The sequence below is a fragment of the Sminthopsis crassicaudata genome, chromosome 4 (assembly GCF_048593235.1).
Source record: "Sminthopsis crassicaudata isolate SCR6 chromosome 4, ASM4859323v1, whole genome shotgun sequence".
NCBI classification, from domain to species: domain Eukaryota; kingdom Metazoa; phylum Chordata; class Mammalia; order Dasyuromorphia; family Dasyuridae; genus Sminthopsis; species Sminthopsis crassicaudata.
Window position 1 is genome coordinate 404003318 of NC_133620.1, and position 13717 is coordinate 404017034.

The window sequence follows — 13717 nt, forward strand, 5'->3', positions numbered from 1 at the left end:
CCTTAGTTTCAATAGATAATAAACAGCAGGGCCAAGATTTGAATTCAGGTTCTCTGACTCCAAATCCAAGTGTGTTTTCTTCTATGGTATGCCATGCTATTTCTTTAGAATGAAGTTTGAGATTTTGCCTTATTAGAGCAAATAAGCCCAAGAACAGAAGAATGTCTGCTTTTTTAAAAAAAATCATTTTTTTATTTTTCATTTTCACATCTAATATATTCTCCTCTGTGAGAGGAGCCATCTTCTATTACAAAAAATAAAAAATAATTCTAGCAAAACCAATGCATCCATAAAATTAAACACAGTATACAATATTCCAGGTCTATGGTGTGCCACCTCTGTAAAGAAGGGAGGAAGGTGACTTTTCATCTCTTTATTGGGGCCAGGCTTAGTTATTATAATTTCACAGAATCCACTGTCTATTGTTTTAAGATTGTCATTCTTAATAGCACAGTTCCCATTTTCACCATTTGAGGTTTTCAGAGCAATCTGTTAAGATTACAACTTTGGTCTGCAATGGGAAAAAACACTAGGATTTAGACTCAGGGAACTTGAGTTTGAATTTTAGATCTGACATGTAATTGAGAAAGCTATCTAAACTCTCTAGAACCTAAGTCCTCATTTGTAAAATGAGGGGATTGGAAGAGTTGTCTTGGAAAGTCCTTGCTGTAAAACTGTAATCCTATAACTCCAAATCCATTTTTCTGATTTCTTCAATCAAGCAATCATTTCTAAAGATTCCTTTACTCTCTTCTCTTCCCACCCCTCACTTTCTCCTATTAGTGTTCTCAACACAGACTCTTGTCCTAAGAAATTCTATTTATCAGAACTTTCACCTTCCTCTGCTGTAGGGATCCTTGCTAGTAACTGGTCAGTTCAGTTGGAAGGAGCACAAAGCCATGGCTTCAGTCTATACATTGGCCATTCTGCCTACCCATCTTACAAATGCACATTACCCATCATTTGGCATAGATTTATAGTGCAGTTTTCCTGTTTAGGACAGCTCCCATTTGGAGTGTCAGGATCATATAAGTGGGTCTGTATATGGGTGGTGGATTTGGTGGAATGAGCTATGGGGCTCGGGTTCTTATTTCCCTTTTGTTTGGAGTGATCAAATCATGGGATTTAGATAGCCTTGCCACTTTAATACTCGTGGGATCTCGGACAAGTCCCTTAACTTCTCTGTTCAGTTTCTCTATCTGTGAAACAAAACGGTTGGACTAGCCAACTTCTAAGATCCCTTCTAACTCAAAATCCATGATCCTCAAGAATGAAAAGGATTGTAAAGAAAACCAATTTCAATCTCCTTAATTTGCAAATGAGGAAACTATAGAGGGAGAGATAGATTAAATTTGGTGCTTAAAATGCATTTCCCTAAACTCTTTTCATAACCCTTTCCATTGTCCTTTCCTTAGCCAAATGTAACCCCAGTGTAGGAATATAATCAGCAAACAAAAATAATTTTGTTAAGAAGGAACAGCATAGTATGGTAGAAAGCATAATGAATTTGGAGTCAACAGATGGGTTAAAATCTCAGGTTTGCTCATCTAAGTGACCTTTTACTAAATCATCTCATTTAGTGGGATAGATGAATATTTCAGAGACTTCTTAAGCTCAACATGTCCAAAACCAAACTCCTTCTTTTTCCCCTAAAAACTCTCTTCTCCCATACTTTCTGTCAAAGATCCCACCATTCCTCCAGTCCCTCAGAATTATAACCTCATCATAAATCTTTCTTATTTTTCCCACCCTCATATCCAACTAGTTGCCAAATCTTGCCTTTTCAACCTCTACAACATCATGACATTTGACCACCCCTAATTTAGGCCCTTATTTCTTCTTAACTAGATTATTGCAACTACCTTCCAATCGGTCTGCTACAAAAATGATTTCTTTAAGCACATATCTGACCATATTCTTTCCCTTCTCAATCAACTTTAGTAGTTTCCTAGTGTTTCTAGGCAAAATATCCCAACAAACCCTTGTGCTTAGTTTATAGCCTGCCTCCAACCTCTCTTTCTTGCATTCTTGGATGCTATACTTCCCTTTTACATTCCATGATCCAGCCAAAATGATCTTTTCTTTCTTCCTCACATAGGACACTCCACTTCTGTTGGCTGTCTCCCATACAAAAGATGTTCTCCCTCTTTACCTTTTATACATAGTGTCTTCTCCTTTTAAGACCTAACTCAAGCACCATATTCTACATGAAGCCTTTCCCGATTCTCTGTGACAATGAGTAGCCTTCTTCCCAAATTATCTAATCGTTATCTATATTACATTTATTTCTTTATAAATACATTCAATAAAAATTAATAAATGTGTTTGTCTTCTCCATTGGATTATAAACTCTTTGCAAGAAGAGATTGTCTCTTTGTATTTGTATGTTCCTTTCCCAACTAGCATAATATCAAGCAGACTTACTAAAGGCTCATTGATTAGTTGATTTAGATCTCAGTTTCCTCAGCTACAAATGGTAAATTGGATTGTATGATCTTTAAGGTCTCTCTCAATAGTAAGTCTTCTGATCCTGTAGCTGTCCAGAAAACAATAGAAAATAGTAAGGCTGGAACTGTCAGATTTCCTTCCCTTTCTGAGCCTGTAAACAGTACTCTTTATTTGTTCTCATGGACCTTATTAGAAATGCTTTCTCTCTTTCCAACCTTAATCCCAGATAAAACTAACTCTCATACCCTTACTGTATTAAATCCAACCTGCCTCCTGTCCTCTCCTTTTTCTATCCCTGTCTAGCACTATCAACAATGATGAGGTTGCTTAACTCCTTAGACGTTATGTACTACTGCTGCCTTAGTGCCTATGACCTCACAATTATTCTACCTATGGAGCACAGATTTTCTTAAATTGAGTATTTGGGAGGAGGATGGGTGACCTAGGATGATCCCTTTATACAAAATGTTTTATATATGGATCATAGGATCCTAGACTCAGAGCTTATTTTAACGTCTTCATTTAACAGGTAAAGACATTGAAGCCATAGAAATTGTTACTTGCCCAAGAACATCCAGGTATCAAGTGAAGGAGTTGGCATGTGGACCCAGGCCCTCTGATTCCAAATTTAGGCTGTTTCCACTGTACTATAATGTTCCCCTGGCATGGGGCTGGGGTAGGATGTGGGTTTCCTTTCTATTTTCCTGTGTTTAAATAGATTTGGGAGTGGGATGAGAGAAGGAAATTCTGTGACCAGTGATGGATTCTGTGACCAGTGATGGAAAGCCCCTCTCCTATATTTCATCTGGCCTGTTGAGCTCTGGGTCACCCAGAAACTCTATATTAGTGCAAATTACCCATAGTCATCATCATCTTAATGATGATTCAATGGGAAGATAAAGTGCTAAAAAGAGATTTAATTACAGTAATAATTATTTGACATCTGTGTTTTCAAGCATCTTGCAATCCTTAATTAGTATGTCTCACAGACTCAACAATGACCCCGCCCTTTAGTGCTCGCCTCCTATTTCCTTCAATATGTATTGGGTTACTGACCCCATAAACAGGTGAATAAAGGGAAACCTATAGAAAGGAAGTAACTTTACCAGATGATACCTAGGGAGTCAGTGACAGAGTTAGAGCCTAGAATGCCTGACCTTTAGGTTCTATAGTCATTCATTCAACCCAACCGTTTTTTGACTAATCTTGGTCAAATGGTGTCAATAACAGCTTATCCAATTGCACACCCCCTCCCTGAACAGTTGGGGACTTCTTCCCTATCAAAGATCTGTTTGTTTGGCAGTTAATAAAAGACAAGAGGACTTTTGTGAGGACATTTTTTGCCTTGGGAACTCAATTTACATTGCTAACCAAATTAAATGTCTAACAGAGAGAAAAATCATGTCAGTGGGAAGGCTGGTTTTGGAATCAGAAGAACAACATTCAAAATACCACTTCTTATGCTTAGTATCTGAGTGATCTTGAGAAAAGTATTTAACCTTCTTGGATGTCTACTTCCTCATCTATGGAAAGAAGATTAGAAGGAACTCAGAAGTTCCTTCTAATTCAATGGAATTGAATGTGGAAAATGACTTTCTAAATGCTGATTTTTGCAGCTGGAGAACCACACAGAAGTGCATCTGAGCCAGGACTTCTTCTTGGGACATAAGCCTGCTGCTCAAACCCCAGCGTACTTTGACCTTCGAGAAGTTTGTACTCGGTTCCACCTTCCTCTGGGAGAGTACCTGGTGGTGCCTTCAACTTTTGAGCCATTCGAGGATGGAGAGTTTTGCCTGAGGATATTCTCAGAGAAGGAAGCTAAGTCCCTGTATGAGTTCCCTCATGTGCTAATAAGAAGACTAATAAGCCTGAACATAAAGGTTTCTAGCAGGGAAATTACTGAAGGCTGAGAGGAAAATCCCGATTGTTGTTTGGGATGCTGAGAGTCCACTTGCCAACCTAATGAGATTTTTAGCAGGGCTTTTATAGGGATAACTAGAGTAATCCAAATCTATAAAATGATGAAGACATAATAGTTCCCAAGAGCCATAGACTCATGATTCCCCTCTATTTATTCATTGATTCAGTCAACAAACATTTACTAATTGCCATCTACATACTTAGGACTATTGTAGGGGGAGGTAAAAAAAGATAAATAAAATACAGCATTTCTCTTCATGGAACTTATGCTATAGTAGGGAAATGCAATATGTACAAAACTATAATTCGTTTGTTTTTTCCCCCTGTGGCTGGGGTTAAGTGACTTGCCCAGCGTCACACAGCTAGGAAGTGTTAAGTGTCTGAGACCAGATTTGAACTCGGGTCCTCCTGAATTCAAGGCTGGTGCTCTATCCACTGCACCACCTAGTTGTCCCCAAAACTATAATTCAAGATTGTAAACTCCTTTGAACAAGAACCATATTTCCCTCTAATACGTGAAGCAATGCCTGGCACATAGTAGGTACTTCATAAATGTTTGCTGTCTTGACTTAATAAGAGAGGTACAAAATGTCTTTGAGCTCCCGAGAAGATGAATTGGGAAGGCTGCACAGACTTGAGACGAATTTTAAAATATGCCTATTTAAATAGGCAGAGATAATGAGAATATGGGCATGAAATGACATGAACAGAGATACAGGGTCAGGAAATTAAAAGTGTTGCATGTATTCTATGCCTTAGAGTATGCATAGGGTATGTGTGAAATAAAACTGGAAAAGTAGGGTAGTATGAAATGGAAGAGCAGTTATAAGGTACTTGACATGTGCAGGCACTGGATTAAGTATTGGGAATAGAGCTAGTAAAGGATAAAGTTCCTGCTTTTAAAAGATTTTATATTCTAATTGGAGAAGAGAAGAATTCATCTTCAAGGTGGATGGAAAAATTCTGTCCATGGTTCTTAAATGTACTGTTGAGAAGAGGATATCCTAGGATCTGGGTGGGTAGAAATCCAGGGTGTGGGAAGTTGGATGCAAAGGGGTCCTGGTGCACAAGGCTAAGAAATCTGAATTTTAATGGGTAAGTAGTCATAAGGAATCATTGAAGGGTTTTGATGAGGAGAGTTATAGATGAAATAAAGAAGATTACTCAGTCTGGAAATGGTGTGAAGCACCACTGGGTATTAGAATGCAGAGCAGGGAGTGGGGAATGGAGATAGAAAGCCCAACAGGAGGCTGTTGTAATAGTCTTTATAGGAGTAATGAAGCTTTGTTTACTAAAGAGAAAGAGAAGAGGGGGATAGATTTGAGGGGTATCATAGAAATTTCGTTGATAGAATTTGGCAATTACTTGGAGATGAGTGTGGGGATGGGGGGGTGAAAGAGAGGAATGAATCAGAGGACACAAAAGTTTTGGACATGGGAGAGTGAATGAATGGTGCCCCTGAAAGAAATAGGAGAGTAAAAGGGGAAAATGGTCACAATTTTTTAAAAAAGTTGAGGTGGAGGGCTGGAAGTCAGATTGAGGAAGAATATAGGCAGCAATCCAGTCTGGAGAGTTTCCATCTAATAGAAATACACTTAAGTTGTAGAATATCACCTTTTCTGTGCTCCATCCAAAACATGTGATGGGGATTTGTGGAGTTGTCACTAATTTAACTGACATTTCTAGGCAAAGGATTGTCCTAAGGGAAAGAGAAGGGCAATAACTTGGGTTCTTAGTCATGAAATAGAGTGGTCCATGGGTTAAAGGACAGTATCATCCTAGAAATTTTGAGGGAACTGATTAAACTTGATATTTAGTGCCTTTAGTATGGGGATAACCTCAAGGGATGCATGGAAAGGAGTAAGGATCTTTGTCATTAAGGGGACTTAAGGTTTAGTAGATGAAATTAGACAGCAGGCTTAGGAAGAAAACTTTTTTTCTCTTCACCTACCCTCACCAAAGTTCAGAACAACCTCAGAAAAGAATAATCTTTATTTGAACTCTCTGACCTTTTTATGTTGATTTTATTCCTGTGAGTTTTTGTGTTTCAGGGAAATTGGGAACATGGTGGCTGGAAATCCCTATGAGGTAAGCACTCATTCTGAACTAGGGGTTCTTAACTTGAGCTTTGTGGTCTTTCAAGGGGTCCATTGAGATTTCAGGGTCTTCTGGGAACTTGAATGGGAAAAAAAGGAAACTTTATTTTCCACTAATCTCTAATTTGAGTTTAACATATCCTTCAATTATAAATGTAGGCAATAAAATATTCATAAATATCACGAATTTCCAGAAATTGTTTGTTTTTCAGTCATTTCAGTTGTATCCAACTCTTCCTGACCCCATTTGGGGTTTTCGTGACAAAAAGACTGAAGTGGGGTTGCCATTTCCTATTCCAGCTCATTTTGCAGATGAGGAAATTGAGGCAGACAGGGTTAAGTGACTTGCCCAGAGTCATACAGTCAGTGTCTGAGGCTGGATTTGAACTCAGGCCCTGTGCTATATCCATTGCACTACCTCAACTTTGGAAATACATGACACAAAAAAGGTTTCAGAACATCTGCTCTAAAATAAATTTATTTTTGGGGGCAGGATGATATTTCTCTTGGAATCTATTTTGGGTAATGCTAATGGAAGTCCAAATAAAGATTAATAAGTTTGTTTGGCTGGGTTGGCTGAGTCCTGGAAGAAGCCATGATGCTATAGTCTTTCCAAAGGTCTTGGCTGTCCCTAGGGGAGCACAATTCAATGTCCTTTCCCAGGCTAGAGTGATGAATGCTCCTATCTGTTATCAGTCATCCTCACAAATCCACCACGTGCTGAGCACCATTCCAAGCACTGAGGGACAATGTAAAGGAAGGAGAGGTCTCAGTCCCTGCCCTTGAAATATCTCATGGAGGATGAATGGTAAAGGGATGAGAAAACAAACAAAACCAGACATTCCTTTTTTCCCCCCTTTTCTTTTTATCCAGACTTGTGATCTCATTTTGTTTAGTAACATATGGGCTTAGAGAGTAGTGCAGGTCTTGGGAAATTCTAAGCAATTGGGTTTCCTAGGGGTGCCCAGAGTTAGGACTCAAATCTAAGTCTTCCTGACTCTAAGTTGGGGTTCTAGTTCCTAGGGATGCTTCTCAGTCAGACAATAACTGTTGGAAGTAAACATTGTCCTTGACTTGTGATTTGTTGTTCAGTCACATCTGGCTCTTTGTGATCTCATCCGGGGTTTTCATGGAAAAGATACAAGAGTAGTTTGCCATTTCCTTCTCCAGCTCATTTTACAGATGAGGAAACTGAGGTAGACAGGGTTAAGTGACTTGTCTAACTCATACATAGATAGTAGTGGCTGAGGTCAGATTCAAACTCAGGTCTTCTTGAATCTAGGTTCAGCCCTCTATTCTCTGCACCTTTGAAGCTACATGTAAATAGAGAGCATTTATATGTATTTTGCAATCTGCTTCCATATCTCATTCTATATCTCATTTTCAAATACTCTGTGATGCACATGCATCATTCCAAGGGAATTATTATTCCTATATATGATAGGAATATATTATCCCTATCTACAGATGAGAAAACTGAGGATGATACGGAGTAAGTAACTTGTTCAGTCAAAGTCATACAGTATTTGTCTGAGGGACAATTTGAACTCAAGTCCTGCTGACCCCCAAGTTCAGAATTCTTCTGTGTCTCCTTGATGTCGGGTATTTATATATGATATATGACCTCTAAAGAAAGGCTTCTTAAACTTTCTCCAATTACAATCCTTTTCACTGAGAAAATTTTACATGACTTTAGGTATATAGATATATGAAATAGGGATACAAATCAAACCTTTACTGGTAAAAAATCATGACCCCCACATTCAGTTCTGAGACCCCCATATGGAATCATGAACCAACAGTTTAAGAGGCTGGATTCTAAAGCACTTCCCTATTTTGAGACTAGTGAGTCTATGACTCTGTGGGGGTGAGTGCTAGGGTGAATGGAATCATCTGGGAAGAGTCAGTTTGGGAAAGCCTCCTGAGGAGATGAGATTAAGAGCAGAATTTTATAGACACAGAAAGGCTTTGGCATCTGGAGCTTCAGGATAGAGCTGTTAACTGTCCCTTTTGTATGCTGTTGGTCCCTGGATGGTGATAGTTTGATTCTAATGAGGAGACCCATGCTGTTTAGCTCATGTGATTGTCCCTTTGGGATGGAGCATCCTGAGAGCTGGGCTGAGTCCTGCGTAGGGGCAGTGATATTTCAGGGAGAGACATAAGGGTTCTGGGGGTGGAGTAGCATCAGTGGTTCCTATTTCGTAGCCCCAGTTTTGTCTGCTTCTAAGTCCAATCAGAAATTAAAGGATCCCCTGTTAGAGAACAAAGAGGGAACAGATGGAGACACGTGTGACTGCAGCCATCTCTCCCATATTACTAAGGTTGGGTTTTGTTTTTGCTGGCTGGGTTTCACAGGTAGCCTATTCTCTCCCTGGCAAAATTCGATGTGGAAGATGTCTTCTTGCCATAGATCCACAAGATCATTCCTGGACCTTTGAATCCAAGTAATATCCATCTTTATCATTAGGAGTTTCTTATCAAGGATGCTTATTGGCAAATGCATATATTCCTTCCCCCGTGCTTTCTTTTTTCTGGTTATTCTGAGTCTCTCTACAGACATGAGCATTTCTTTGTGGGGGTTCCCTATGTGGAAGTTAGTTCAGTGATAATTGCCAACATTCTGGGTTTCTGACACTTATAAACCAAATACCATATATAAACATGCGCTTTGTATGGCAGAAACATCTTACCCTGTTATTCTCCAGATTTCTTCTCTCTCCATATAAATATATGTAGTCCTTCAGGTGAGGGACAGTCTTTTTTGTATTCTAAGGGTTTAGCATGGGGTCTGGCATATTCTTTCTTTCACTCATTTATTCATTCACAGAAATCTTGGGATTTGTGCCCTTTTGTCATCTCTCAGTCACATCCCTTTTTCTGAACTAATTAGAATAAAAACACCTTGGAGAAAACCATGGTCCAGTTATGTAATATCCTTCCTTTCTATTGCATAGAGGCAGTTAGGTAGCATAATGGATAAAATGCTGAGTCTAAAATCAGGAAAACCTGAACTCAAATTCATCTCAGATGTTACTAGGTGTTTGATCCTAGGCAAGTCACTTAACCCTCTTAGACTCAGTTTCCTCAGTTTCCCATCTACAGGCATCTACTGATAAGGAACAAAAGCACATTAGTATCTTCTCTGCAACTTATGGTTATGCCTTAGAAAATTGCCTGGGGATACTTTAAGGTTAAGTGATTTGCCCAGGATTTTAAGATTGTAGACATAGAACTAGAAGGGATTTTGGACAATTCCTCATTTTACAGATGAAGAAACTGAGGCTGAGAACTGATGACTTTCTCAGGATCACACAGCTGGTAGTGGGTAGTGCAGGGAGGGGAGAGATCATAAGGCAGACTTTCAACACAATATAAGTGATACTAATGGATTCACTGACTCAGACATGTTATTCAGAGGGTAACTCACCCTTTGCCTAGCTATCTCTTGGGGGAAACCTGTGTATCCTCATCTTTTTTTCTGAGTAGAATTACAGGGCTTTTAGCTCCTTGAAACTCGACTTAATATTCTCGTGTGAAGAAAGTATTTTATAAACCTTAAAACATTACATAAAGGTGAGCTATTGTTGTTGTTGTTTTCTTTGCCATATGGGATTTTCCTATATTGCCTTGTTAGAGCTATTTAGCTCTGGGCAGATCCCTAGATTTCATGGGAACCCCCTGCTGACTGAGGTTAGTTTCTCTATAGATAATTTATCCTTTCCCCAATGCTGAAGAGTCAGGGGAATTCCCTTCCTCTCCTCCCTAATAAGCTGACTCCTAGATTTCTGCCCCCCCCCAATAATAACTATAATAATTGCTCATATTTCTGCAGTGCTCTAAGGTTAGCAAAACACTTTACATAAATTGGAGCTGGCCATTCATTGTCTTTTTCCTCATCCTTAGGCTAATCAGCATGTATTTTAACTGCATTTTTTCCTTCCCTTTAGCCACATCCCAGTGAACAAATAGAAGACCAATTCAAGAATCTTTTTGAGAAACATTCTGGGGAGGTGAGTGGTGAATATGGGAATGAGGAAGACTGCTGTGAATAATTTCAAGGATCATAGATTTTAGGCTAGGGACTTTTTAGGCTCCTAGATTAACCCATTCATTTTATAGGTGAGGACTTGCCTAGGGTCATGTCTCTCAAGTATCAGAAGTGGAATTTGAACCTATACCTTCTTGATTCTAAGTGCAACACTCTATAGCAGTGGTTTTTTGTTCTCAACTGTTCCCAGTGTCTTGAGCCTATTAAATTTTTTTTTGTTCTCAATGTCTTAATCCTATTAAAATTATTGAGGATCTGTTTATGTGGGTTATATTTATATATATTTAACATATTAGAGAATTTAAAAAAAACTAATTTTGAATTTGTAGACTCTATGAAAGGGTTTTATAAACCCCCAGAATCCTTTGGATATGTTTCCTCCTGTTTAAAGCATCTTTATTCTACCTTTCTTCCCCATCCTTTACCAGCCCTCCTGGGGATGAAAAAGGAGTGAGCCTCTGTTCACCTCAAGAGGGCACCTCCTCCTGACATAACTCATTTTGAATCTCTGGGTCCTTTTCATCATTGAGAATTTATCTCGGGCATCCTAGCAGTTCACAGACCAATACTCCCATATGGTTCTCTAGGGCTTGGTCGTTCTGGGGTACTTTATCTCCTTTTCTCTCTCTGGAATAAATAGCAAATCCCAGTCACACAAGTTCTGCCAAAAGTCTTCCTCCTCTTGTAAATTGGTCCTGTCGGCTCCAGGACTTCTGGCTACAGAGCTTCAGCATCTGAATTCTCTCTCAATCAATACCCTTCAGAAGGAGAAAGAATAGCCCAGTGCAGGGGGAAAGAGAACTAAGTCAAGTTGCCCTGAGTTTAACATGCTGAAGATGCTGCCTGACTCTCTTCCCTTTTGTTTCTAATCCTGCTCAGAGAGGACAATCTGTTCATTCTGCCTCCTGCATTAAAGCCTGCACCAAAGCACCTGAGTATGGGTACCTGCATGATTCATGAAAAAGAAAAAGTATCTTCCCATTGATCCTTCCCATCCCAGCTTATCCTCGGTTGTGGATTATCACAACACAGAGACCATGAAGCAAGTTAGGGACAGAACTGGGAATAGCACTTACAAGCAATCACATAAATACAGCAAAAGCTTTACTCTTGGATAGAGAATAAGGTGCCTTAGGGGCCTTAGAAATGGAAAGAAACAAAGGCTCCAGCTCCTCAGAAAGGTTCAGCATATATTTTTAGATTTACTGATGCATAGAGATGAAGATACTTTGGTTTCCTTGAAAAAGGCCCAGGAACTTAATTTTTTTTGTAGAGTTATTATAATGAAGACTACTGATGGACTTTTATGAGTACCTGAAGGTTTCCAAAGGGGTGTATGTTATAATTTGATGTTCCCAACAGTTCTGTAAGGAGGTATACAGGTACCATTCTTGCCATTTTTACAGGGGAGGAAGTGGCTCAGAGAGATTGAATGGCTTGCTTCTCTTTGAAAGGCCAGTGAGAACTGGAGGCAATTGAAAATCAGGTCTCTCCTGTCTGTGACCCTAAGACCAGTGCTCTTTTCTTTCTATTATCTTGTTTCAGTAATTTTTTAAGATAATATTTTATTTTTCTCCCAATTACATGTTGACAATTTTTTTAAACTTTAAAAAATGTTTTCAGAACCAATCCTCTGTCTTCTTCCTCTTGCCCCCTCTAATATAGTTTATACATGTGCAATCACATAAAACATTTTTAAAGATCATTTTAAAAAGTTTCCTTAAGCCAGAAGTCCTTAACCTAGTATCCTGGAAAGAATTCATGGATAGATTTCAGGGAGTATATGAGCTGGAATAGAAAAAATTATATATTTCCCTTCTAATTGAAATTTGGCATTTCTTGCAATTATGATTACAGGCAATAAATCATTATTCTGAAATGGAGTCTATAGGTTTACCAGAACCCAAATGATCATTCATGATAAAAGTTTTCTTGGAAGATGGAAACAAAAAATACTTGCAATGCATCCAACTCACAGAATTTCTGTTTTGTAAATTATGAAGGAATATATAATTGTGAAATTATTAAACAGGGTTTGCCTACTCATCCCAAGTTTACAAAAATATTTTGTTTCCCTGAATCTCTGCTTCCTAATTTTAAATGGCTAGCCCTAGAAAGCCTTTGCTTCTTCTGTTTTGGAGTTTAATAAATAAGGCATAATCAACCTCCATCAAATACAGAAAAATTTGAATGACAATATTTTGTGAAAACACATAGGATTTACCATCCTCATCAACACCCATCTTAACTCAAGTTTTTTGAGAATCCTGGGGGTGACTGAGAACTTAATTTCTGAAAGACTTCAGTTGCTTTAAAACAGGGTAAAATTGGATTAAACTGACTCCCATGATACATTTTTTCAATTTCATCTGACATTTTGAAATCTTTGGATTCCCCTTTCTAGGATTCTGACATCAGTGCCAAAGAGCTCCAAACATTTCTGAATGATTTCTTTTTGAAACGTAAGTTGCCCTTTGGGACTTTTTAGAGGTGTGAGAAGGGAAGTGCTTTAGGCAACATTATTCCCAAATTAACAGTGAAGGGGGAGGGGGAGAGAGACTCCACACAAGTGGAGGATATGGGATTAAAGATTTGGACAGCAGGACCTTTGACAGATCAATAATGGCTTCAGAAATCCATCCTCTTGGGGTTGCTACTTAATGTCAGACATGACAATGATTAAGGGAGGACTGGGGAGAAAGAGAGGAGGTTTAGAGGTGGTTTTGTGGTGATGATAGGTAGTATACCTGCTCAGTTTGACAAAGATAATTGTCCACAGCATGATAGCAATACTATACAGTCCAACCAAGGGTTTTCCAGGCTAATTTAATCTATAATGACAAGCATGAGTGAAGTTTTTATTGTGTAAAAAAAATGATGTAGAGAACCCTGCAAGGAAAATAATACTGGAACTGAAAGATATTCAGATATTTTGTCAATCCTATGCAAAATTGTGTGCAGAGAAATACTTGCTAATTTTTAGTAGACCAGGTCAAGAATATACAGACGAAGACCTTATTGTAGATAGCCAATTTTGAGAACTTTCAGGGATTAATTTTCAAGATATTTCGAAGACAGGAGGACACTAAAGGCTCAGAAAAGCTTAGACCTTATTTGTACCAAAAACCATAACTGAGAGACTATCAATAATTACTGACTTCTCTATCTATGCTCACATTTTGGTGAGAATAATGTAAACACTTGG

The 13717-nt window shown here is 38.6% G+C and overlaps 1 protein-coding gene across 1 annotated transcript in view; it reads left to right on the plus strand.

The window, feature by feature from the left end:
- CAPN8 (calpain 8) overlaps positions 1-13717 on the plus strand; it is a 109423-nt gene that overhangs the window by 76085 nt on the left and 19621 nt on the right. Inside the window, exons 12-15 of the mRNA XM_074265534.1 lie at positions 4065-4276; positions 6420-6456; positions 10412-10474; positions 12917-12974. Of these exons, the coding sequence (XP_074121635.1) occupies positions 4065-4276; positions 6420-6456; positions 10412-10474; positions 12917-12974 (370 nt within the window). The remainder of the gene's footprint in view (positions 1-4064; positions 4277-6419; positions 6457-10411; positions 10475-12916; positions 12975-13717) is intronic.